This window comes from Dromaius novaehollandiae, chromosome 9 (genome assembly GCF_036370855.1).
Source record: "Dromaius novaehollandiae isolate bDroNov1 chromosome 9, bDroNov1.hap1, whole genome shotgun sequence".
NCBI classification, from domain to species: Eukaryota; Metazoa; Chordata; class Aves; order Casuariiformes; family Dromaiidae; genus Dromaius; species Dromaius novaehollandiae.
In genome coordinates, this window is record NC_088106.1 from 5843055 (window position 1) to 5866487 (window position 23433).

At 41.2% G+C, this 23433-nt stretch overlaps 1 protein-coding gene across 2 annotated transcripts in view; it reads left to right on the forward strand.

The window, feature by feature from the left end:
* Positions 1-4411: 4411 nt before the first annotated feature.
* Positions 4412-23433, forward strand: part of LOC112986455 (multiple epidermal growth factor-like domains protein 6) — a 213383-nt gene continuing 194361 nt past the window's right edge. For both annotated transcript variants that reach the window (XM_026105729.2, XM_026105731.2), the window contains exons 1-4: positions 4412-4608; positions 18245-18379; positions 19023-19132; positions 20618-20722. In XM_026105729.2, the coding sequence (XP_025961514.2) occupies positions 4526-4608; positions 18245-18379; positions 19023-19132; positions 20618-20722 (433 nt within the window). In that variant the 5' untranslated portion in view covers positions 4412-4525. The remainder of the gene's footprint in view (positions 4609-18244; positions 18380-19022; positions 19133-20617; positions 20723-23433) is intronic.

Consider the following 23433-nt stretch of genomic DNA (forward strand, 5'->3'; position numbering starts at 1 on the left):
AGCTCATATCTGCAAAAGGCTGTGTTGCTACCAAGTAATGGAAGAGGGGTCAGAGGGCAGAAATGCTCAGAAAGATAGAAATGAAGCAGGAATTTCAATTCAGAGCTAATGGATGGGGTCTGGAGGCTTCTATTAGCAGAAATTATCAGTGTATTAATGTATTTCAGGCAGCATTTTTTACAGTTGAATATGGTGTTATTTTCCTAGTTATCCATTCCCTGATAAGTGGTTATAATCAAAACTGTCTGTGAGCACTATTATCAGAAACTTAGTATTATGTTCTGTAGGAAAAAATATCAGGGAATGATGCAGTGCCAGAAAGCTATTATATGTTTTAAAGATCTAGTGCAACACCAAGTATTTGCTTATGTACTACTTTACCTCCTGTAGAAGAAAATAATTTGAACCTAATTTTCTTGTCTTACTCACCTGCTTTAGAAAATGTACCTCCTGAAGTCCAAAGTTACGATTAACAATGTGGGCTAGATCATTAGTTACTGTAAATTAGTATTCCCCCATACATTGCAATGGAGCAATGTCAATTAATTGCTGAAGAGAATGCTCTGATACACCGCTTTACATCTTGTTAACTAACCTTCTTTAACACAGTATTGTACAGAACTTACTCTGCTTGGCCAGAGTGAACTTAAATAGGGATAGATCTGTTCCTAAAAATCTTAAGAATTATCTTGAAAGCAAAATTAATTCTCCCAATATATTGTGTTGATGAATCAAATCAACAAAACTGCCACTGCTCTGTCATGTGTTCTGGCTTTGTAGACAAACTGAACACTTTATTTTCTTCTTAAATTTCAGGTAGCCATATCCTAAAAAAATACTGATGTAATTCTAGCCTAGCTCTTTAGATTTTTCTTACTGTTTACTGTGGAGGAAGGAATTCCAGTGAGACAACACAGAAAGGAAGTAATTACCTCAAAACATTTATATTTGTGTAGCTGATTAGGAAATGTTAAAGAAGAATCACAAACTGTAGAGATTTTAATGGTAAGGATATCAGTAGGCAACAATAAATTCTGCACTTCTCAATTAATGAATCCTCAAGAAGACTAAGGATTAATCAGATTAATCTGACCAACGGAGTAATCAGTGCAATTTTTTTTTATATTCTCTGTTTCATTCTGATTTGCAATGCTTTCATCCCAGTTGCACTGGTGGAGATGATGGTCCAAGACTCAGACAAGTGAAAAAAAATTTAGAATTCCTGAGAACACACTGATAGACTGCATCTGAGAACAGGTGCTATCCCAGCAACTCGTTCTTTCCAACTCTCTCAGCATCCCCTCCTTTTCATCTCATCCCTGGGACCTGAACAGACAAAATCCAAATAGGTTTTTGGAACAATCCTAAATGAGGAATACTGTGAAGACAAATGGTAAATGTCTGTTACCCCAGCTGCTAAGTTAATTACTGTAATGGGAAACATCTTGAGAGAAGCATTGCATATGGTTATTAGCAATTAACCCACCACTCTAAAAATCACAATTCCTGCTAATAACAGAACACAGCACAGCCTTTCTAATTACAATCTCTGCACGAAAATTCCTTTCTATCAGAAGGGAATGTTAAATCCTGTAACTAGCTACGATTTAAAAAGACTGGAAATTGAGGTATTAAGGGTTAGACAGAAAAATGAAAATAGAAGATGGTATGTGACAGACTCAAAGTAGTGGGCTGACTCATTCATGTTTGGGGATGCACATCTTTCACAATGTCTTTGTAGGCAGACAAAATCATAAATGAAAATTAAAGTGTTAATGGGGAGGGAAATAAACTTTAAAGTGGAGTGGGTGGTATGAGACTTCATGTGAGAGATACCAGATTTTCTACAGAATTCATGGTCTGGACAGTGACGTAACCAATATGCTGAATTCGACAGCACTTAGCAAAGGGTTGCACTGGAATCTGTAAGAACAGTTTTCTGATCAGCAAGAGAGGAGAATAATGAAAACTGTGTATTTTCCATCCTGTAGCAAGTCCCTTGGTACTATGTGCAGGAATGGGATGTGTTTTCTGTCAATTTGTATTCTACGCAATTGGATTAGATTATAACTCACCTGAGCAGTATCACCAAGGGGAATCAGGATCAAAAATACACAGTTGTATAGCAAACAAGTTTCATAACAGTAAGCATATGTCTAGGTGGTCGTGGCAGGGACGTGGAATATAAAGAAGTCACTAATGCTATATCCACTACCATTTTTTCCTGACGTTTCCCACCATTACCACTGTAAGAACAAGAATAAATGAGTCTGCTTTTACCTCTGTATTATCTGTGTCAGGTCCGAAGATTTAACTGGCTTGGGCACAGTCAGATCAATTATCTCAGTAGGTTTTTGAAACTGCTTTCATAAATGCTGGTTCCCTGCAACTCTTACTCATGTGAATCATCCCATTAAAGTCAACAGCTTTGCAGGATGTTCTCAATTAAAACACAGCTGAGGATAAAACATTAGATAATATTTGAAAGAAGGGCAGATAGCACAAACTGGGTTTACATTTCAGTTCAGAAGAACTTTAGTGTCATAGTTGCTAAAGCAAATCTTTCTGGGCAGATTACAGGGAAACTTTTAAATTGCTCCATCTCAGAATTCAACTGCAATGGTATTTCGCTATGTTGCCCCCAGGCAAAGGTCTCATCCATTAAGTGGCCTTCACCAAATAAGATGCTGAGAACCCTCCACTTTAGTACCTCCGAATTTGCACGTTGCTGGTCCATTAGTCTTAATAACTGGATATAATAATCATTTGTGTGTAATTTCTAATGATTTCATACAGATTTGAAATATTAAGTAAATTTGAACAGTTTATTGTTGAATTCCTTAAGATGGAATTAGGAAATATTTTTGAAAGACTAATTTACATCTCTTAGAAAAATAAGCAGGCAACGAGATCCTTTGCTATTTTGCCATGATGTGATCCAGAAAATAATTCCAGGTTGGGAGGGCATCTCAGGACATAATTAAAGCTCAGCCTTGACATAAAGAAGGTCTATTAAACCTCAGCCTTGACATAAAGAAGGTCTATTATTTTATGAAGAAAAATTTCCTGGGATTTAAGAAATAAAATGATTAGAAAACTCTGTGCTCTGCAGGAGGTAATGAGATTAGCTCAACACAAGGTCCTGCAGAGTTAAAACTACTCCAGATAGAAGAAAGGCTTAGCCATTCAGCGGAAATTTCAGGGTACAATTAATCTGCTCGAAGGTCAGATAAGTGCTATATGTTTTCTTTATCACAAAAGAGAAATCAGTGATACAACCTCAAGGGGATCGTGTCACTGCGAGCTTCAAAGCAACCAACAGTATAAAAACAGTTTTCACGTTATGATTGGCGAACGTTTACCTATTTTAGCAAAGGCCTTGGGAAGTAACCTTGCTGGAGCCGTGCTTATGAAGGTGTATAAGGCCGAAACTGGTGTGCCCGTCACGGGACTGAAGGGAAGAGAAATTAGTCCACAGTTTGCCTGCGAGGACCCATGCAGTTCCCTCCATCACAGACCTTCACGGGAGCTAATCTGGAGCAACCTGGGACCACCCCCCTTCCAGGGCAACGAAGGGACATCTCGCTTGCCTTCAGCATCGGGTGGCTCAGGGCTCATCTCTTCGTTCACAGCCCCGTGGCTGGTTAGTTGCAGGTCCCAAGCGATATGAGAATCGTGAGCTGCGAGTCCAACGTTAGGTCATAAATTGCTTAAGGCCTTTGCTACGTGCACAGTTCCCCTTGCAGGTCAGCTAGTCTCCCTCGTCCCTCAGGTGAAGGGAGAAGAGCTCCCTTTCTGGCACCTGTAAAGGTCTGGGGAGGTTATAAAAACGAGAGGATGGATGGTCCGGAGGACAGCACGCAACCCTGGGATTTAAGAAACCGCTCCTCAGTTCCCTGCTCTGTGTCCTTGCTGCCACTAACTCTCAGCGACAGCGGTATCGTCCCTCCCTCATGATGTTATGTGCGTTTATATTCGCAGTTCCCCCTGTGGAGTGCTCCGATGTGGCTGCGTGCAACAGAGAAGGACCAGGGAAAACGAGAGAGGCCAAGGTAGGTCTCCTGCGGGAAGGGAGAAGTGGCATCCTGACGCCCAAGGGAGCAAGGGCCCGTTAGCCTTCCTGCTCTCCCGAGAGCCAGCAGCTGTCACGAAAACCGGGTTGCGCCCCACTTCATGTGTGACTCAGCGCGCAGATCCCGCCTCGCTGCTGCCTCCCCGCGTCGCACCCCGCAGGGGCTGGGAGCGCGAGGACAGTCCCTTGGAGGGAGGGCAGGCGAGGGCGGCGGCAGCTGAGGCGGTAACGGCGGCGGGGCGGGGGGGAGGCGAGGGAAGGGCGAGGCGCAGCGCTGCGCACGCGGGGCCGCGGCGGCGGGGCGGGGCGGGGCGGGGCGGGGCGGGGCGGGGCGGGGGGCAGGGCCGCCGGCGGGCGGCCAGTGGCGAGCGGCGCCGCCGCTTTAAATGCTTCGGAGGGCGGCAGGCGGCCCCGGCTGGAGGTGCTGCCGCGCGGAGCCGCGGGCGCCCGGGCATGGCGCCGGGAGCGGGGCTGGGGCTGGCGCCGCTGTGGTGGTGCCTGTGCTGGGCGCTGGAGCCGCCGCTGCAGCGGGGCATGTGAGTGCGGCGGCGGGGGCACCGAGCGGGGGAGGCGGCGGCCGGCGCTGGGCTCCGCGGGTGCGGGCGCGGGGGGAGGCGTCTGTCGGTGCTCTGCGCGACACGCGCCGTGAGACCTCCCTTGTCCTGGGCGAGCTGTAGGATTACTGCTAATTATGACTAATTATCACCGGGTGCCACTTGTGGGAGCTAATTCTGGAGCGCAGAAATCTCACGTCCAAAGTTTTTGCTCTTGGAAATCGAAAATTATGGAAGCTCTTCCCTGCTTTGTCTGGGGAGCTTTGCAGAGAAAAGGTACCTCTGTTTCTTAAGGAGCAGCAGCGATTCCTGCTGCCCCCTCCCCTCACCCCCAAACCTGCAGGCCGTCTGCTGACTTCTTAGGTGTCTGTGTGTACCTCGATTTCTAACCAATTCGCTGTTCCTGGTTTTTTTTTTTTTTTGACTTAATTCTTCAACTTCACCCTGCCCTTCCATAGTTCACTGCTGTAACATGTGCTTCCCACCTTGTTACTGCTTCTGTCACCAAAATTGAAATTTCAGTGTTTATCACTCATTGGTTTTCTAGGAAATATTCTGTAAATATGCATTTACTAGAAATACTGGATGTGGTTTATAATACTCCGTTTTGCTAGAGCAGTAAGTACCCATCGTAGTGTTTAGGAGAATCAAGTTCATTTTCTGATTAAAGTATTTTTCTTCTTTAAAAGCACTTGGTGCTTCATTCAGGCTTGCTTCTCTCTTTTATAAGCCGTTACTCCAATATGAGGAGGAATACCATTGACCTGCAGTCATTTCTGTTTGCATCTGACATAAGCAGTAACTGTGATCGTGCACTTTGGAAGCTGAAGATAAGAGGCTTTAAGTGCGAATTGCTTCAATTCAAAACAATTTTTTGTTTGCCTTTACCCTCGTAAGCTGATAGCACCAAAAGAACGTTTCCTTTTGGAAATGACACTAAATGAGGCTATTGCCAGTCTGCCCAAGCCGTGGGGAGTGGCAGGGTACTGTTAGCAGCAGCCTGAGAAAATTAAATACCTGTGGCAAAGCCTTGGGTGCTTTGCCCAAGTGGCATATTCCTGAAAATACTGTAACTCTCACTGCCCTGTCGAAGTTAGGACAAGTACGAGTATTCTTCCACACTCGTTTTACACTGTTTGGGGTCTTTACTTTTGGTGTAAGCAGCAATGCAAGCAATTGCTGCTCCTTAGGGGTAAGCTGCCACCTTTCCCTGGGGAACAGTGGGAGCAATCCAGAAGCCTCTATTAGTCAATAACCTTTTTCAACTCTTAGTTTTGTTCCTTTGACTTTGGTCATCTGCTGCCACTGGGATAAGGACTACAGAGGCATCCCTTGGAACGTACCACGCTGGGTGCTCTCTCTTTAGCATTTGCTGCTGCTGTTTTGCTTGAGATCCTATGTGGCTGAGAACATACAGGGTATTCCTCGTAACTGTTTTTGTTCTGCTGCTAACTCGAGTACTTACTTCTAGCTAAAAATGCAAGGGTTCAGTGTGGATGCTGGTATTCTGATTCCAAGCCCCCTGAGGAGTTTTAATGTGGAACAGATTAGAGGATGCCTAGCTATTTCCATCAGCTGTGTTTCCAGACAATTAGCCCTTGATGATCTTGTCTTAGAAGTTTAGTGGATGCTCGGACTACCAGAGTACAGATGTATGGTTTTCATCAAAAAGTGTGCTATTTAGGCCTTTAAATGAGTAATTAACCATCACTCATCTTAAAGCACGTATCTTTAGCAGCTCACTTTGCTGCAGTCAGCTCTGTAATCTAAAATTAGGGCGTATAGAATATGCATTATAGGATGATGCATAGCTGTTTAGTGTTGAAGGATTGTGGATTCATCAGAGGCTCGGAGTAGTAATGGGACAATGCAAAAATAGGAACTAAGTGTAGAAGGCTTGAACTGCTGTGAAAAATGGCAACTCCTTTTCTAGAGAAATACTCCACTGCAAATTTTAGAAGTACTGATGTTTGCATACAGTTAGCTATATATCATCTGCAAAAGGCAGAAATGGTTACAAGAACTCATTTTGTGCAATGTGTTATCTTTGCTAGGAAGGATTTGAAACAAGAATAGGTTCATTTGTTCCCAAGTGACAAATGAGTGAAGGCTTTTTAGAAAAAGTTGCAGGGTAAATTACTTCCTTTTTGACATGAAGTATTGATTTACTCTGTGGTTTTGCAGGTCCACGATGATGTCTATAGTGTCTGGTCTGGTCTTAAAGGATCCAGACACAATCCTGCACCAAAATTGTTCCTTTGTTGGTTTTTTGATTGCTAAAATACTGCAGCTGCCTATTTTCACTCTATGTGTAAACCAGCAAACTTGGTCACATCCCAAGATGCACCTGGATTTGGGGTTGGATTTCTGTCTGGATAACTTCAGTTCTCCAGCTTCCTCAAGTCTGTCAAGCGCTGTAGACTTGCAGGCTTACCCATGCTCTGCCAGATAAATCGGATTCCCCAAAGCAAAACCTAACACTCAGGATGCTATTTGCAACACTCAGGTAAACTTGGTCTGCTAACTGTACCAGTGGTTGGGCTGCAGCCATACATAGCTATTGTTGTCCAGGGCTTTACTGGTAACGGGTGTGGTTGTGGACATTATTTTGAAGTGCTGTAAGTAACCGTACTTAATTCTTTCAGGCAAGTAGTTAGTATTTAAAAAAAAAAAAAGTAGCACACACTTTTGTGTGGACTGTGAAATGTACTTCAGAATGAACCTTTTTAGAAAATATTTTCTTGCAAAGAGATGCAGCCTCTGAATCTTGGTTGGTGCAGGTGACTGAATTTGATGCCACTGTAAGTATGTTAGAATGCAATACAGAAAACAAAGTAATACAGAAAACGCTTCTGTGAAGAATGTGGTGATACAGCTTAGTCTTGGACTCTAGGTTTTTTGTCACAGAGCTTATCTCAAATGATGTGAGAAGTAGCTTGTGCAATCACTTCTTGGTGAGAAATTGTCTCAGTATATTTTGGCTGTTTAGCAAATACACTGTTTTTTCACCTCCAGTGATGCCAATTTGCAGGTGTGAGGAAAGTCCTAGCCTTTTAAGTAAGGGCTGGAAGTATGTTTGGGTTCAGGAGCTGAAATGCAGTAGAAACTGCTTCCATTTCTTTGGATAAAACATCATATAGTCACCTCTGGACTTAACATTTAAAAATAGATTGCAAGTTTTTGAGTGAGGATAAGGACCTGATTTGCCACTGTGGTGTACTTACAAATGTATCTTTTGTGTAAGTCAGTGTGGGTTTTCTGGTTTCTGTTTTGTTTTATTTAAATCATCTCTTTCTGTATGTTTGAAGTGATGCAGGCAATGCAGGGTAACTGCTGAATTCTGATTTGGAGTACTGAATTTTATCTAACAAAATTGTTTTCTTTTTGCTGAAATTGCAAGTACTTCTTCTCAGTTCTGTCTGCCTAGAGTCTATAGGGTTACAGTAAATTCTTGATACTCTTGAATAGTATCTACTTCCATCCCTTGAGGTTTGGATAACATGATTCTAGTAAACGTGGTTTAAATGTGTTGGGATAAAAGTTGTGCAGGTTCAACAAATAAATGTTCAAGTGTGACTGCAAGATTTCTCATCTTGAACGTGTGTGTACTAAGTTAGTGCTGAACAAAACCAGGTTATCGTTCTGGCCTCTGCACTACAGTGTGTTGCCACCAGATAGAGCTCCTGCTGGTCTACATAATAATGCAGAATTACATTTTTCAAGAGTTTGCATTTAAAGCTTCTGTTCCAACAGTGTTTCTGGAGGAAAACTGAGGTTAGTCTCTTAACAGATAGTAAAAGCATCTTTTTCTGCGCTCCCTCCCCCCCCCCCCCCCCCCCGGTATTCTCTTTGGCAGGAGGTTTAAAGATAGTGAATGAATGTCATTGTGCTATAGTACTTTTTTTTCCTCCCCTGATTTATGACATGTTTTCCCACTGTTCAAGAGAAAAATGAGATCAAGACTTCCTCCTAAACTCTGAAATAGCCATAAGACAATGAAAATACACAGCCATAAAATCTGATAGCCTGAAGCCGCTGTATTTTTCAAAGATGAACCTGATTGATTGTAAGATGTTTTCCAGTTTTTATAAATGCTTATTGTGTCTTAACATGTACCTCACATAACATACCTATGAGAGATTTTAGAAATCTGCCACCCATAATCACAGTAGTTTATATATACACTATGAGAGATCTAAAATTTGCAAGTTTAATGTAGATGAGCCTCCCAACTCCCATTTGCTTTAATGAGATCTGGACTCCTAAACTGCTGTCCAGAAATGCACCATAACAAAAGAGAACTTGTCCCTTTTTCTTCAGGTTTGATTGTGCTGTATTCCGAGATGGTGATGCCATTTAGCCACTTCAGCTAACATTATGTGTGTCCAGCATCCCTGGTGTCTAAGAGAATCACAGATTCTTTACACTTCAACTTCTTTCTTCTTTGTTTATCTCCGGCTCGGCTGCTTTACCTCAGTGCTAGGTGTGCAATGCCCTGCGTGTTGGGGAGAACACCTGATATTCTAATAAAACTGAAGAAACTTGTTGGAGGGGTGGGTAAGATTATCTGTTAGTTTAAAACGTAGTATTCGGATGAGTCCTTCGCAGACCCTCCTTTGTTGGAAACAGCACTCTGGTTCTCGGAGAGTTAACCGACCGTATTGCAAACCCATGTTATTCACCATTAAATACCTTCTCTCTTTGAACACAGTTAATAGATTTCCTTCTTCTGAAATTCAAGCCTGTTATTGCTTACATTCTGTCTGAAATCTGCTGCTTTTAATTTATTTCTGATTTAGCAGTAATGAAAAGAAATTTTTCTCCTCAAAATATTTGAGAATTGTAGACTGAACATATGCAGTCTGTTTTGTGCTTTGGCTTCAATGCTGGTCTTGGTCTAAAACTAGTCACTAATTATTCTGGAGGTAAACTTGAACTTGTTGCCTTTTCCTTTAAAAAGGTGCATGCTCCAGGTATACTGTGTACACATGGTAAGCTGTACATTTAGTTACCTTTCTTTCAGTGCCTTTGATCCCATGGGGGAATCTATGGTTGCATGGGTGTGAAAAGAGGAGTGCGGTGGGGTTTTTTTAAGTCAGAGGGCTGAAGTTTTTCTTCGTATTCCCTGGCAGAAACACTGTAGCAGTGTCCATTTGTAAGTGTGTAAGTCAGAGCAGAACTTGCATTAAATTTTGGTTTCGTAGAGAACACCCTGACATGCCCATACTGTGGTTTTATGTGCGTTGTTCAGAGCCTTAGTGTAAGTTTCCATGGTAAAAGATTCAAATGTTTTGCCAGTTTGCTGCTGCTGAACACTAATCCACTAATGCGTACCTGTTAGTTGCCACAATTTTGTGTCTAGAATTCATAAAATACATATCTCTGCTATGATTGTTTAATCTTAAAATCATATGGGCTTTCTGCATCAGTGGTATCAAGTTGAGGGCTTATAGGGGAATAACTGACTTGGAATTTCAGCTTTTAACACTGAAAAAATTGGCATGTAAGTTAAACTTTTTCATATATTGTATTTTACTTCAAAGAAAGATAAGCTTCTGAGAAAGGGGTTTTGGCTGTGACCTATTAAAATTTGACATCCACCAGAAAAGAGATGGATGAGTTCTGGATGCTGATTTCCAAACTGAAATTGAGGGTTTCACTAGCTTCCAGCTAGTTTCATTGTCAAGCAATACAACACTCAGTATAAATTAAAATGTATGTTTTTTTCTCTCCTTCTGACTCAAGCTATATGAAGTTTTTCAGTGGCCTTTATTTTAATATTTTAGTGTCAAGTGCTGAAAGAGACTCAAGTGTGTGTACGTGGCACATCTACTCAGGATACTTCTACTATTCAGTCTCCTGCAGTGAAATGATGATAGAAAATGGATGTAGTTAATGTGAAACTATACCTAGCAATGACCGCTGCTGCTTTGTCTTCCCCTATAATCTCAGATTTCTTGTTAGGGCTCAGTTTAGTCTGACTTCTGGGCAGTCACTTGCTTTATCTTAACAATGAGTACATGCAAACTGTTTCTTAGCCTGTTTGCTGTCCCCTGTGAGATCAACACTTCAGGTGACCCTGCAGAAACCAGGCAGTGCCTGCAGCAGTCAGCCTGCGGAGGAAACTATGCCACTGGGTGTTGCTGGGGCCTGGGGGTACTGGGCAGCCTACCGAATCAGGGCCTGAATCTTTTTTTGCCTATTAAAAAAAAATAAAATAAAAAGTGACTTATGCAGATTGTTAAATGATCTGGATATGCATGTTAATCTGCTGCATTTCTTGCTAACCAAAATAGACTAGTCTATCTTGAGGACGGGGGGAGGATAGCTAAATAGCAGCTAAATGACAGATGCTGTGCTTTAATAGCAATAGGGACTAAAAATCTTATTGTTGCTATAATAACAGTGTGTAATTAATAATCTCATTGATTTGGTCTGAATCTAGATGCAGTGCACAAAGGCTGAAAGAACTATCATGTTATTTAGCTGTTCCATCTAATCGGAGAGAGGATGTGAATACAACGCAGCAGTGCATTAGTAACCTGTGCGGTTAGAGGAGTCTTCTGTGGTGGACCTTCGTCCAGTGTTCCAGAGAACAGTAATGATGATGAGACCTAATCTAAATGAGCTTGGTGCTCGCGGTCTAATTCCCAGAGGGCATATCAGCATTGCAAACATTGATACAGAACCGGTAGAGAGCAGGGATTGATTAGTGGTCAAGAGGGCAGTATGTCCTAATTGTCTTTGGTAACGCTCATTAATTTTATCTGAGTAATGTGGGGAAACGAGTCTTCATATAGACTAAGAGTAGACAGGGGAGCACAGCAGTTTAAAAAGGGGAGAAAAGCAGCTTGTGAAGTCCCAGCTTTTCTGAATTACTGTTGATATTCAATAGTAGGTATTTTTTTCTCTTCAGATGTTTATTTCCATGACCTATTTCATAATTTTTTTGCCCAGATGAAATTTTCTTTCCTCTTTCTACTTGAGATAATATTTATAGCAATTTTTTAATTAACATACTGTTTGCATACAGTGTGCTATAGCTGACCTTTTCTCCTCTACAGGGCAGACTGTTTTTGCACAGTCCCAAATCTTTTTTTCCTCTTATTATAGAAACCACTATGCTGGGAGTATTTTGGTTGGATGGAGGTGAGTGGGAGGAGATGTGGAGATATTTCTGGCCAAAGAAATTTCTAGCCTAGTTATAATCTAGCCTAGTGATTATAACAATGTGTGACTACATTTTCATCAAAATTGGTGTATATCTAGAGTAAAGCCACTAGTTGTCATTGGAGTGGAGAACTTAGCCCCCACTATAATCTCTGTTTCCTTGGGTATAGTTCTGGTTTGATCTTTTTGAAATGGGTCTGGAAAAGCATACAGATTATGCTTTTCTACATTTTTAATAATAGCAAAAGGGGGGAGAGCCCTTAGCCAATTAGTATTTTGAAGATACAGAATTCTTCTAAGTCATTTCTTATGGCAGGTTTCATCTATTGACTGTTTCATGGGAAGATCAATAGTGTTCAGGCTGCAAATTTTTCAGCTGAGGCAGTATAGCTACATCTCATTTTTGGGAGGATATTAACAGCCTTCTGGCTCAGTGTAGAAGCTGGTGTCATTCACTGAGTCTCTGTGGAAAGGCCTAAAATTAGACAACCAAATCATTCTTTGGTTCATATTCATTAATGCTTTGATTTAAAATTTGTGCTGTTGAAAGAAACCTTTAGGGACCTCTTGATGTATTTGCTGTCTCACTGCCATTAAACTCACTACCTTTAGCTTCTTGATTTGGGTTGGAAAAAATTGTGGATTGATTAGAGTATGAGAGATTTACTTCAATTGTCACTCAAAGGTCTTGGGATTTTGCTAGACAGAATAATAAAGCATATCCCTATTGCAGAGAGCTGATGCACCTTTTAAAATGGTGGATCTGCTCCATTTTTAACCTTGGTGATGAGCTGTCTTTCTATTCCCTCATGTCTGTTTTTGGAGCCACATGTGTGGTGGGGCCATGTGCAGAAGACAGCCCCTCTGCTCCCGTGAGTGGATGGCCTGAACCTGCAACTGTCCCTTCCCTCGTTATGTGGAAAACAATGTGCACCTCATCGTAAGAGCCAAGCTGTTGTTCTGAACTTGTGTATACGTGGGTGGCTGTGGGTGAGAGGTACTTCCATTCTGATATCTTTCTTGGACTTGCAGAGTCATGGGCAAGAGTAGCGCTGCTGATGCAGTGAGCATTGCAGAGGGCTTAGAAGATGCTCTGTGCTCAGATCATTGGAGTCTCTAGGCTTTTTGCCGTATGTGAAGTGATCAAAACTCGGCATCTTTCATTCTGTTTTATGTGGGATCTGTGGATTTTTCTACTAGTGTTGAAGTGTCTGAGCTTTTTTTGTATTCATTAGATTAAGCTTTTCATTCAAAGTTCAAAGTAAGTTTATTTTAATAGGAACCAAGTAGAATGTTTCTGGTACTCAGAGTGGGAAGCTCCAGGAGTCCTCACTCTTCACCCCCCGCCCCCTTTCAGGGTGGGGGCAGCTTGAGACCCAGGTGCACATCCTACTAGTTAGGAAGCTGCCAATAAAATGCATCTTGCATAGTGGAGTATGACTTTAATGTTTACAAATTGTCTCAGAAGAACCTAGTTTCTTTAAAACTTCACTCTGTGTCATCCAATCCAGTCATTCAGGGATGAAGCTGGGTTCCCCCCCCCCCCCCCCCCCAAATCTGCAAGATTAAAAGATAAAGAATATATTTGTTCATTTGCATTCTGGCTTTTGAACCTGAAGATGATATTTTGCAAGCTTTTTTTCTAAAACCACAATGCTAGGAAGACTGTTCCTGAATGAAACCTGAGATTCTCAGGTAACTTCTGCCTTGGGGATATAGAGTTTCTGGAGAAAGTCCAAATACTGAAATAAATTCTCATGTTGAATGGGTGAGAGCAGACTGTCTAGCTTGGCCTGCTTCTGGGAGAGGACAGCAAATGGCTCTCAAAGTGTAAGAAAAGGGTGAGCGTACAGTAAATCCTTGCCTGGATAATTGCTTTATCCTCAATAATTTGAGGCTCAGGGACTTCTTGAGGCAGGTTTTCTGTCTTTGTATTTAATAGACCTCTGTGGTGGTTTTTCTGTATTAAGATGCATTTTTTTTTCTTTTCAAAATCTAAACATAGGAATGGATTGTACCCCTCCTGGAGATGCTTTTAATTTTCCTTCTGTGAACTTTCTCTTGTGCAGTGGCCCACAGGCGTCACAGCCATGTGACTAGCCAAGGCTGCTCTCACTTCATGTTGGTCTAATTATCTGTTCATTAGGATCTTGAGTCCTGAGCTGGGAGTGTGTAGGGCGTCTTTGTTTAAAGGGCAGTCTCCTAATGCAAATATTAAAGAGCTTTCTGGCTTGCCTAAGTCAGACTGACGAGCTAATAACAGTCTTCGTGTTAGTCTTGGCTAACAGAGAGCATCAGTATGAAAAGGTTTCAGGGGATTGGTGTATCAGTCAAATGGTAGAATATAATAGACATTTGTTTTGCTTGTTTTAACACTTAGACTCCCTTTAAGAAATACTTTCTGCAAGCAAAGAGCATAGGAGTAAAAATGGAGCTTTCTTCCTTTAAATGTACCATGGCATCTACTTAAGGCTTCATTTTCATCTTAAGGGATGAAATGTCCTCTATTCAGTAGAGAGCCACAGTACAAAACTGTTTTCGATAATTATATTCTTGTTCAAGAAACTGTTCTTAGGTTTAGGTAATGTATCAGAGTGATGAGTCAGATGGCTAAAAATTGGTGCGTTGAGTGGTGGCGGGGGTTGTGAAGACGGCTAACTGTTGGAGAAGGTGTTTTATTTGCTGGTTTTGCCAGCAGAGGATTACATGTTATGCAATTGCTGCAATTTAATTATAACGTAGCAGAGGTTTTGATATCTGCCTTTAAATTATCCCAAGGGCATCTAGGAGGAATGGCTTACTCTGAATAAATCTTAATAAACATATGACTTTATGCTGCTGCCTTGCTTTATTCTGTGCAAGTGCTATTTGTTCCTCTTAACGATATCATAGAAGTCGATACAGCTATTTCTGGAAACATGGCAAAAAATCACACGAGTAAGAATTTATAGGATGGGCTCAGTATGTCATTACAACAATTGTCAGCTTCTTTCTTTTATTTATGGAAGAGCAGTGCAGATGAATGTACCTTTATCTGGAAAGTTTTAGGCAATTCTAATAAAAGGAGATATGCATGAATTATCAGTACATGATGTTCTATTCACCGGAGGGAGAGTCGTTTTAAAAAGCCTGCTAAGTGAGGCATGGTTGCTAAGTAAGGCGAGGGTTTTATTAGACCGACTGACGTAAGGGGGGCTGTGGCGGAGGGGGAGCAGACTAGATTTTGGGCATACAGAGACTTTTTTTTTGGATCTGAAACACAACTGGTAGATTTTGAGCTAAGAATGGGTTGGGAACAATTGCTGTGAAGCTAAATGTGTTAAATAGTGAGGTAATTCAGGAGGAAAGGGTAGCTGGCACCCATGTAAAGGGTGGTTAAGTAATGGAGATGATACTGGAGCATGGAGGTGGGATGGCTTCCGGAAGAGTGCGGGACAATCGGACACCTATGTTGCTGCTGTCTTCTGCCTTTCTTCGTAGTGCTGGCAGCTGTGGCTGGGGTGAACCCAAAGAATACGAAATACAGAGCGATATGGCAAATGGGCTGTTGGGGGTGCTCGGTGGAGGGGGAAGAGTGGGAGCAAGAATCCTGTCCAGCAAAGAGTGGGGTTGAAAGGTCTGAGGAGGGATGGTTGACTTTGCAGTGTGAAGGGGTGGGGGAGCTTTTGTCACAGTGGCAATTGGGTGTTTCTGTATCTTACTGAGTGTCTTTGAGTTGATTTTGGTATGGTCGAGTTGTTTGACGTCTGTGGCTTCCAGGAGGACCCTTAGTGCATTGGCTGAAGCATATATTACGTTCTGCAATACAGATGTGTAAGATGCAGATGTCTTTTTTTCCCACTGTGGAAAACTAAAATGTGATCATTGTGGCTGGTCATAACTGTGTGCTTGTTGAACAGTCTCATCCAGATGTGTGTTGGTCTGCTGAAAATGTGGTTTAGGGTGCCGGAGCATGGCAGTCTCCTCAAAGCCTGGGGAAGGAGGGTTCCAGTTCAGGAAAATAATTTCTATCAGTATAAGGTTTTCTAGTATGAAGTTTTCTTTAACTGAGGTGGCCATCCCAAGTATTCCCCGTGGATGGGGAGCTGTAAGGCCTCTGGGAGTCCTGCTTGGATTTCCAGTTTTGGGTGTTTTGCGTGATTGATCTCTGGAGCTGAGTCTTTTGCACGGTAATATATAGGTTGCTGGTTTTTGTATTAACCATCTGGAAAGTTGGTCCTATAGCGGTACTTTCATATTGTTTGATGGAAGGCAGGAATGATTGAACTATGGTGGAAATAAGTAATGGTCCAAACTTTTAGTCCTGATATACTTAAAACACTGATAACAGCTGTAATATCATGGTTCTGGCAGAGTCTCTTCCTTGTGAAGAAGCTGGTAGAGCAGGCATTAGGGTGATACAGCTGAGACCGCAGCTTGGTCAAAATCCAGCCTGTGCTGGCTACTGGTGAAATAAGCCAGCACCTGCCACTCTCTATTGCTCTTAAGACGACCCAAACAATGGGAAGTACTTTTGTTTGTGGCCTTCTGTTTTGGGCTCCTCTGCTATAGGGGTGTTGTGGCTTTGATTTGGGCATGCAAGGTTTCACTCATCAGTAAAAATGATCATGCTTATAGGATTTTCCTGTTCTGCACAGGCTTAACTTAATGATATTTGTAAACTACCTCAAGACCTGCAGATGAAAGGCATATATATATTTTTTTTCTTTTACTAGCAAGGCTAGCGTGTGTGGTGTTCAGACATAATAGGGAGCTGTAAAGTGCTTTGAGCCCCTGAGAGAAAAAGCGCTCTAAATCTTGAATGAGGTATTAATAATAGCCAATGTAGCTAATGATAACTTTAACAGGCAGGCAGCTGTTGGGCTGTAACTGTTATCTATCTTATTAATGCAAAAAAAATTGTGTTCTACCACAGCCTGACATTCATACCTGCTATGTCAATTGAGGGAGGAAGTGTGCGTGTGCGCACATCTGCGTATCCCTCTTGCTACCTAGCCTGGCTGGCGTCTCCAAAATGAAAATTCGTAGAACCTCTCCGAGCTGATATGACACAACTAAGTGTTTAGCACCTACCAGGGTGGGTAGGTATGCAACCATTCCTGTTCCCCTCTGTGTTGAAGTTATTGAGGCTTAAACTTGCAAAGCATCACTCTAGCAACTAGAACAGGTGTTTTGGAGAATTAATGATTCAATTATTGCATTAACAAAGTGTAAACTACTCTAAACATCACCAAATTACTGTCAGGTTTGATACAGTCAAAGTTTTGATCCTGTGGCTTTAGTCAGATGTTGTGTGCACCTCTTGCAGGCTTTTTTTCTGGCGTGCAGCATTTCTGGATTTACAGCAGGCCGGCACAGCGAGGCTACAGCTGCCGCTCCGCAGGGCTGTCAGCATGAAGTAGTCTTGATTTTTTTGGTGTTGACCAACCACACCTGCTAAAACATGACTATTTCTGTAACTAGGGCTTGTTAGCAGGATGTACATTACATACCATCCTACAAAGCAACATTTTTATTTACGGTCTTGTTATTTTAGGAGTAATCAGCCCAGAACAAATAGACTGCCTCTGTTACAAATGTCGTGTGCTTGCCTGGGGGAGCTGGGGTGTGTGGGTGGGGGTGTTGCAGAGTGCACACTTTCCACAGCAGTAGTTCAGATAAAAATCTTATCTCCACTGAATCAATGGCAAAGCTTGGACTGACTTGTGTAGAGCCTGAATTTCATTGTATGTTTAGTTCATATACTGTTTTCTAGGGTAGAAGCTGTGTTTTCGTTATATATGTATGGACTCTGGCTATTCAGTTGAAGCCATGGAGGTCAATGCTTACGGCTGTGAAGTCTCCGTACGTTCCCTAGCAGTGCAGTTTCCAGCAGTTCCAGCGTGTGCATCGTCCCAGAGCCCCCCAGGCGTGCTCACCTCACGCTCATCTGCTGTTCAGTTTGTCAGGGGTGCCGCGTCTGAAAGGATTGCTGGAGCACTGTTGTCTGCAGACAGCAAAGCGTCTGCTGGGTCTTCAGTCAAATCCTCCTCAGACATAGTAGTGTTCGTTTCCTGGGAGCAAAGTGCAATCACATTTTGCTAGCCTAGCTGTTCAGAGGCCAGTGATTTTTATTCTGTTCATGTAAAAATTGCTGTCAGAAATGCGTTCATGCTCATGACTTAGCCAATATGCTAATGAAGTCTTGGCTCAGTTAAAGTTTGTGGGGCACTTGCCATTCTGACTTCATCAGATCATGGTTTTCAGATGTTTGACTACTATATTCTTGCAAGAGAGCTGTTTGCGATCAGTTCAGAGTGGAAAAAATTGCAGAATTGCAATATTATTAAACAGCAATATAAAATCATTTCAAACTATTTATTTTATAACTTAGCTTTATGTGTTTTTTAAGACTTGCACATTATTTCTAACACAGAATTTATTTTCTTTCTCCTTTTCTCTCCTACAGGCCAAATGTCTGCCCAGAGTTTGAGTTGGCTTTGGTGGGACACCAGCAGCCATGTGTTCAAGCCTTCAGTCGTACTGTCAAGATGTGGAAACAAGGCTGTACAGGGCGGAGGTGGTGTGTGGGCTACGAGAGAAGGTAATATATTATCTATAGTTACAAATTAATTGTTACTGAAATTTAATAAAGTTCTATGTACCTTTTTAAATGAGAAGTCTTGAACTCTGTTTCACCCCCAGCAATATATATGTAATCATTATTTATGGATATACTGTATCCTGCTGAGATTTGTGTTTTTTGTTTTGTTTTTTGATTGGTTTTATTGAACAGAAGAAGAAAATGTGACTGTATTATGAACTTCTTGTGATCTAAAGCCTAGTAAACTCAGTTTTTTTGCTGTCAGAAAGATCCTGTTCCTGTTTCAGGTTAAGTATAGCTGCCTAAGTCACCTGCTTGGAAAAAATGGAACTTTCTTTGTCCTGTGTTTAGAGTTGTTGGAAGATGAGGCTCCCAAAAAACTAGAACAAAAATTTATCATGTAATAGCATGCTGTTATCTGACCAGTCTGATTAGTTAACAGAATGTGTGTGGACATGCCCTGTATTAGAGCTCCTGGAAGCTATCATGAGGCATTTCATTATTTGCTTTGTTTATAATAGGAACTACTGACAGGGTCTGAAAAAGTGTTATAAACATGATGTATGAGTACTGTTTGTTACTGATGAGATGTGAATAAGCTGAATGGAAGTTGTGATTGTTCTCTTAAACTCTCTCTTCAAAGGTCTGGGTACTACACAGTTTACAAGCAGGTGTACAGAATGGAGCATCACACTGTCTACAAATGCTGCCCTGGATGGGTCCAACAAGGCAATGAACCTGGCTGTTTGCACTGTAAGTTGATGGCAAAACTGATAGGACAAGGACAGAACATATGATAGTCTTAGGCCTTACTTTCTATCTGAATTTTACTTTTAGAAAGATGGATTTTGCATCTTGTGATTCATAACTAGAGTTTCCCAGTTATAAGGAATGGTACTCCATTTATGGAGAGAAAATCTAAAAATACAAAGGCTGTTCATATGTAAAAAGTATGGAGTGTCTCTGGCTGTAAGCTAAATGGTAGAAATTCGGTTTTTGGCTATAGTTGTTGCAGCATTCTTAGGCCAGTCTTACTTGGACAGGCTAACCTAATTTAGTGCTGTTATCCAAATTATGGAGAGTAAGAGTGCTATTACGCACTCTTTTTTTCTTCTTCTTCTTGGACCCAGCACTCATTGTGGAGTCTGACTGGTTTTGGCTTTTTCACTGTTGCTGTTATATTTGAAGTAATTGTCTTGTTTCTACCCTAACATTTTTCATCTGAGGGAAACCTGTTTCTATTCATAACTTTTAATCATGATTGGTTTCCTAAAAATGGAATTTAATTTAATGATAAGGAAGCACTTTAGCCACTGCTAACTGGACATGAAAGTGCATGATAATCTATTCACTGTTCAGTTTTGATACTGTTCTGTCAGTAATTGTATCTTCTGTGTGAAGGTTGGCAGCTGTTCCTATGTGGTTTTTATCTTCATACCAACTTAAGGGCTGTATTCAGACAGCTTGCTTTTATGATTTATCTATTTAATAAACAGCAAAAGAAACAAGCCTGAGAGGTACTCCTGTTTGATTCAGCCTGAAGCCACATATCTAGTGTGTACCTGTTTTGTTGCGAGAAGCCTGATATGTTTACAATCTGTGTTTTAGTATCTGGCTTACAGGAATTTAGAATATTTGAACACCAGCGGCAATATAAAATTGTTTTTTCCCTGGAAGAACAGTTCAGGCTTGCTTTCAATTCTTTAAAGCACTGAAGTGGTTAACTTATTCTTTTATATTTGGTACATTCAGTCATTGTGTACTTTGCTCAGGTATGTGGAATTTACCTTACTGTAAGTAAATGTTCCTCACTGGAGGATAAGAAGTATTGTAATTCCCTTGGACATATATAACCTCTTTTAATGAACCAGTGTTTTCTAAACAGCTCTGCATTATTCTTCAGCAATTAATTTCTTCTGTCATTCTGGATTCAGGTATATTTTTAGTCCAATCAAGCTGACTCTTCTGCCTCTGAAGCATCTCGAAGTTAAACTGCATCATCCCAGTCTGTAATTAAATTATTTTTATTGAAGTTCAATTTCAGACCAAGATACCATATCAATATCATAGTTATACCCCGATAACAAGTTCTGTTGCAGTCCAACTGGTTTAATAAAACAAAAAGCTTGATTGATTTTTTTTTATGAATGACTTGGAAGCTCCTGTTACAGCAGAACTGTGACATGAAGAGGCAGTTCTGGAGAGTCAAACCTGTTTCATTCTGTTTGTGTGTACTAGCGCTCTGCAGTGTTGGCACTTGCTTCAATGGAGGAAAATGCTCAGAAGCAGGATCTCAGATGTGTCAGTGTCCTGCAGGATTTCAGGGTCCTCGCTGCCAGTATGGTGAGTTGAATGATAATTGTTTCAAATGTGTCTGCTGGGAGCTACATTGCTTTCACATTTGTGTTCAGATAAAATGCATATTTAACAATTAATTAAAATACTAATAATTAAATATCATTGACTTCAAATGGAAGTTACATGTGCTGTGCTTTAACTGGCTGTGTGGCAATTCTCTTGTTGTTTTTTTCCTGTCACTTGCTGCTTTTTGTATTCATTTTTAACAAAGCAACATGAAAAATTAGGCTGGTTGATAGAGGTTGAGTTTCTGTAGAGAATGGTGCCATTGAATCTCACTGTTGGTGTCAAGTGGAGTGTCCTTCTACTGCTTGCTTCTGAACTTGCACAGTCTTGCAAGTAGCCTGGCACTCTTGCTAAATTTCTCAGCATTGCTTTTAATCTTGCAAAGGTGAACTCACAGAAGTCAAAAGAAACTGAGTATGTAAGGAATGTATCAAGTGAATCAAATGTATTTATTAATGGCTTTTCTGGTGCATCTGAAAGTAGGAAGACCAGATTATAGATTATATTGTATGTGACTTAGTGTCACACATTGTCAATGGGAATCTGTTTGCTGATTCACAATCTGGTAGCCCCACAATGGGTTTCTTTGTAGTTTATGTGAACTAAGTGTCACATACTGTGTAAACCTCAAATCATGGAATTTTATCCATGTGGCTTTTTAAAGGGGGGAAAAAAGCAACAGCCTTTAGGGTGGGCTGTGATTGGGACAAAGGATTTCTTTTTGTTAGACAAACAATAACTTCCACTTCAAAAGAAACATGCTGTGGTTTGTTCAAAGAAATGCAGATTTTAATTCTTGCATGTTCCCATCCTTACCTGGTTTGTATCTTGTGAAATCATGAAGTATAAATGAGAAGGAGAGTATAATGAGAAGGAATGCAACAATTTTGTTTACAACAGTCAGCTTGAGAGCTGAAAAGCCAAGCTATGTGCTTGATACATGGCTTGTACCATTCTTGTTCCATAACCTCTGTCATACCCTGATCTCTGGACTCCACCAAGGCTTGCATGATGGACTGAGTCGTATGTGTGGGTTTACTGCACTAATGCAACGCTCTCTCCATATGAGGAGCAAAGCATTTTACAATGAAACTTCTGCTGGCATCAGACTATAGTGTGGTAAAGTCTGTCTTCAGACAATGTTAGTTCAGGTAAGCAGGCTTACAGTGGTGATGCTGCAATTGTGCATTTCTATACTGCAAATAGAAATGAGTTTGTATGTTGTGTTGGTTTATGCCAGGTTATACCAATGAAGATTGCTTTATTATTGGCTTTACAGTAATACTGCTACTTCAAGGTAAGCAGGCTTGCTCAGGATCTCTAAGGAACCCATATAATAAGTACAAGTCTTAGGAAAATCTAGACTGTTTTCATTAGTCCTCAGAGTCTGTCTTCTGCATGTTAGAAAAACCTGGATGAGAATTCAGAACTCCAGCCCCCAAAGCACTGGTTGTCTGGAAATATCCACATTGCTAAGGCATTCCCAACAGGCAGATTATGTGGATGCAGCATATGGAGACTGGAGGTCAGATTTTAAAGCTGAAATGAGATTGTGCTGCCTGTATTTCACAGGAAGGTAACTGGAACCACTGCAAAAACATCATGAGGTATCTGGCAGCTTTTGCTCTTTGCAACTGGATGAAACTTTATCTTGGTGGTTTGTCTGCTTTCTATTGATTCCTAAGGGTTTGAATGGAATCCCAGTAGTCATCATTTTCAGAGTTATACAGTAGTGGCTATCGCAGTCTGGCAGGACTGAGCTTATAAATTAAGTTCTGAAGCAAAAACCTTCTTTCAGAAAGAACGTTACAGATTCAGCTGCCTAAGAGAAGCAAGGCAATTTAGAGCATAAGTCCTCTTAACCATTGCAGGAGACTCCAGTCAGGTGCCTGTGAGGTTTGTATTATATTTCTTGCAAAGAAAAGAAGCCTTAACTTCTGCTTCTCTGACTGATGTTGGAACACTGCCCCTCTAAGTAGTTTTGAATTTAATGTGAATGTATTAATAGTAATATAGTGTCTTTTCTAAATTAAATCTAGTCTCTACCCTCCTCCCTACTTGCATGTGTGACCTTACTCTAGAATAAACTGTTTTTTTTTCCTACCTTTGTCTTGAAGGGAGAGGAGATCTCTATTGTCCCTTTTTGTTTTGAGGGTTCAGTGAAACAGATGAGTGCCAGCCAGGTCACTGTTTATGGCTTCTGGAACATATATACTAGAAAGTGTTAATGAAAGGGAGTGTATCAAGATATGTGGAGCTGTCAAAGGGTCAGTCTTTGGTACAGAGACATAATGCCTTGTTCCTTGAACCACAAGAGTGTATCCCCAGATCATCTCTGATGGGTATTTGGGTAGCCCTCAGGATTTATTTGGGGGGAGGAGGGGAGGGAACCTCTAACCTGGGTGTGAGACTGCAAGGGAGGAGGAACCATTGGCATAACAGTACTCACTCATCCAAGCAAAACTGTTGCACATGCCTGTATTTTATACATATCTGTATCTTATTCCCCCTTCAGTCTCACTGCTCATCTTTCTGCCATTTTGTGTTGACAGCTAGTCATAAAGGTTCATATGTGCAGTGGCTCTGGTGATCCTCCTGCTTTCAACTATGATTCATAAAAGAAAGACAAATTTTCACAAAAGAGGAATGAATTAGAATTAGTTACTCAAACAAATGGGAATATGTTTCTC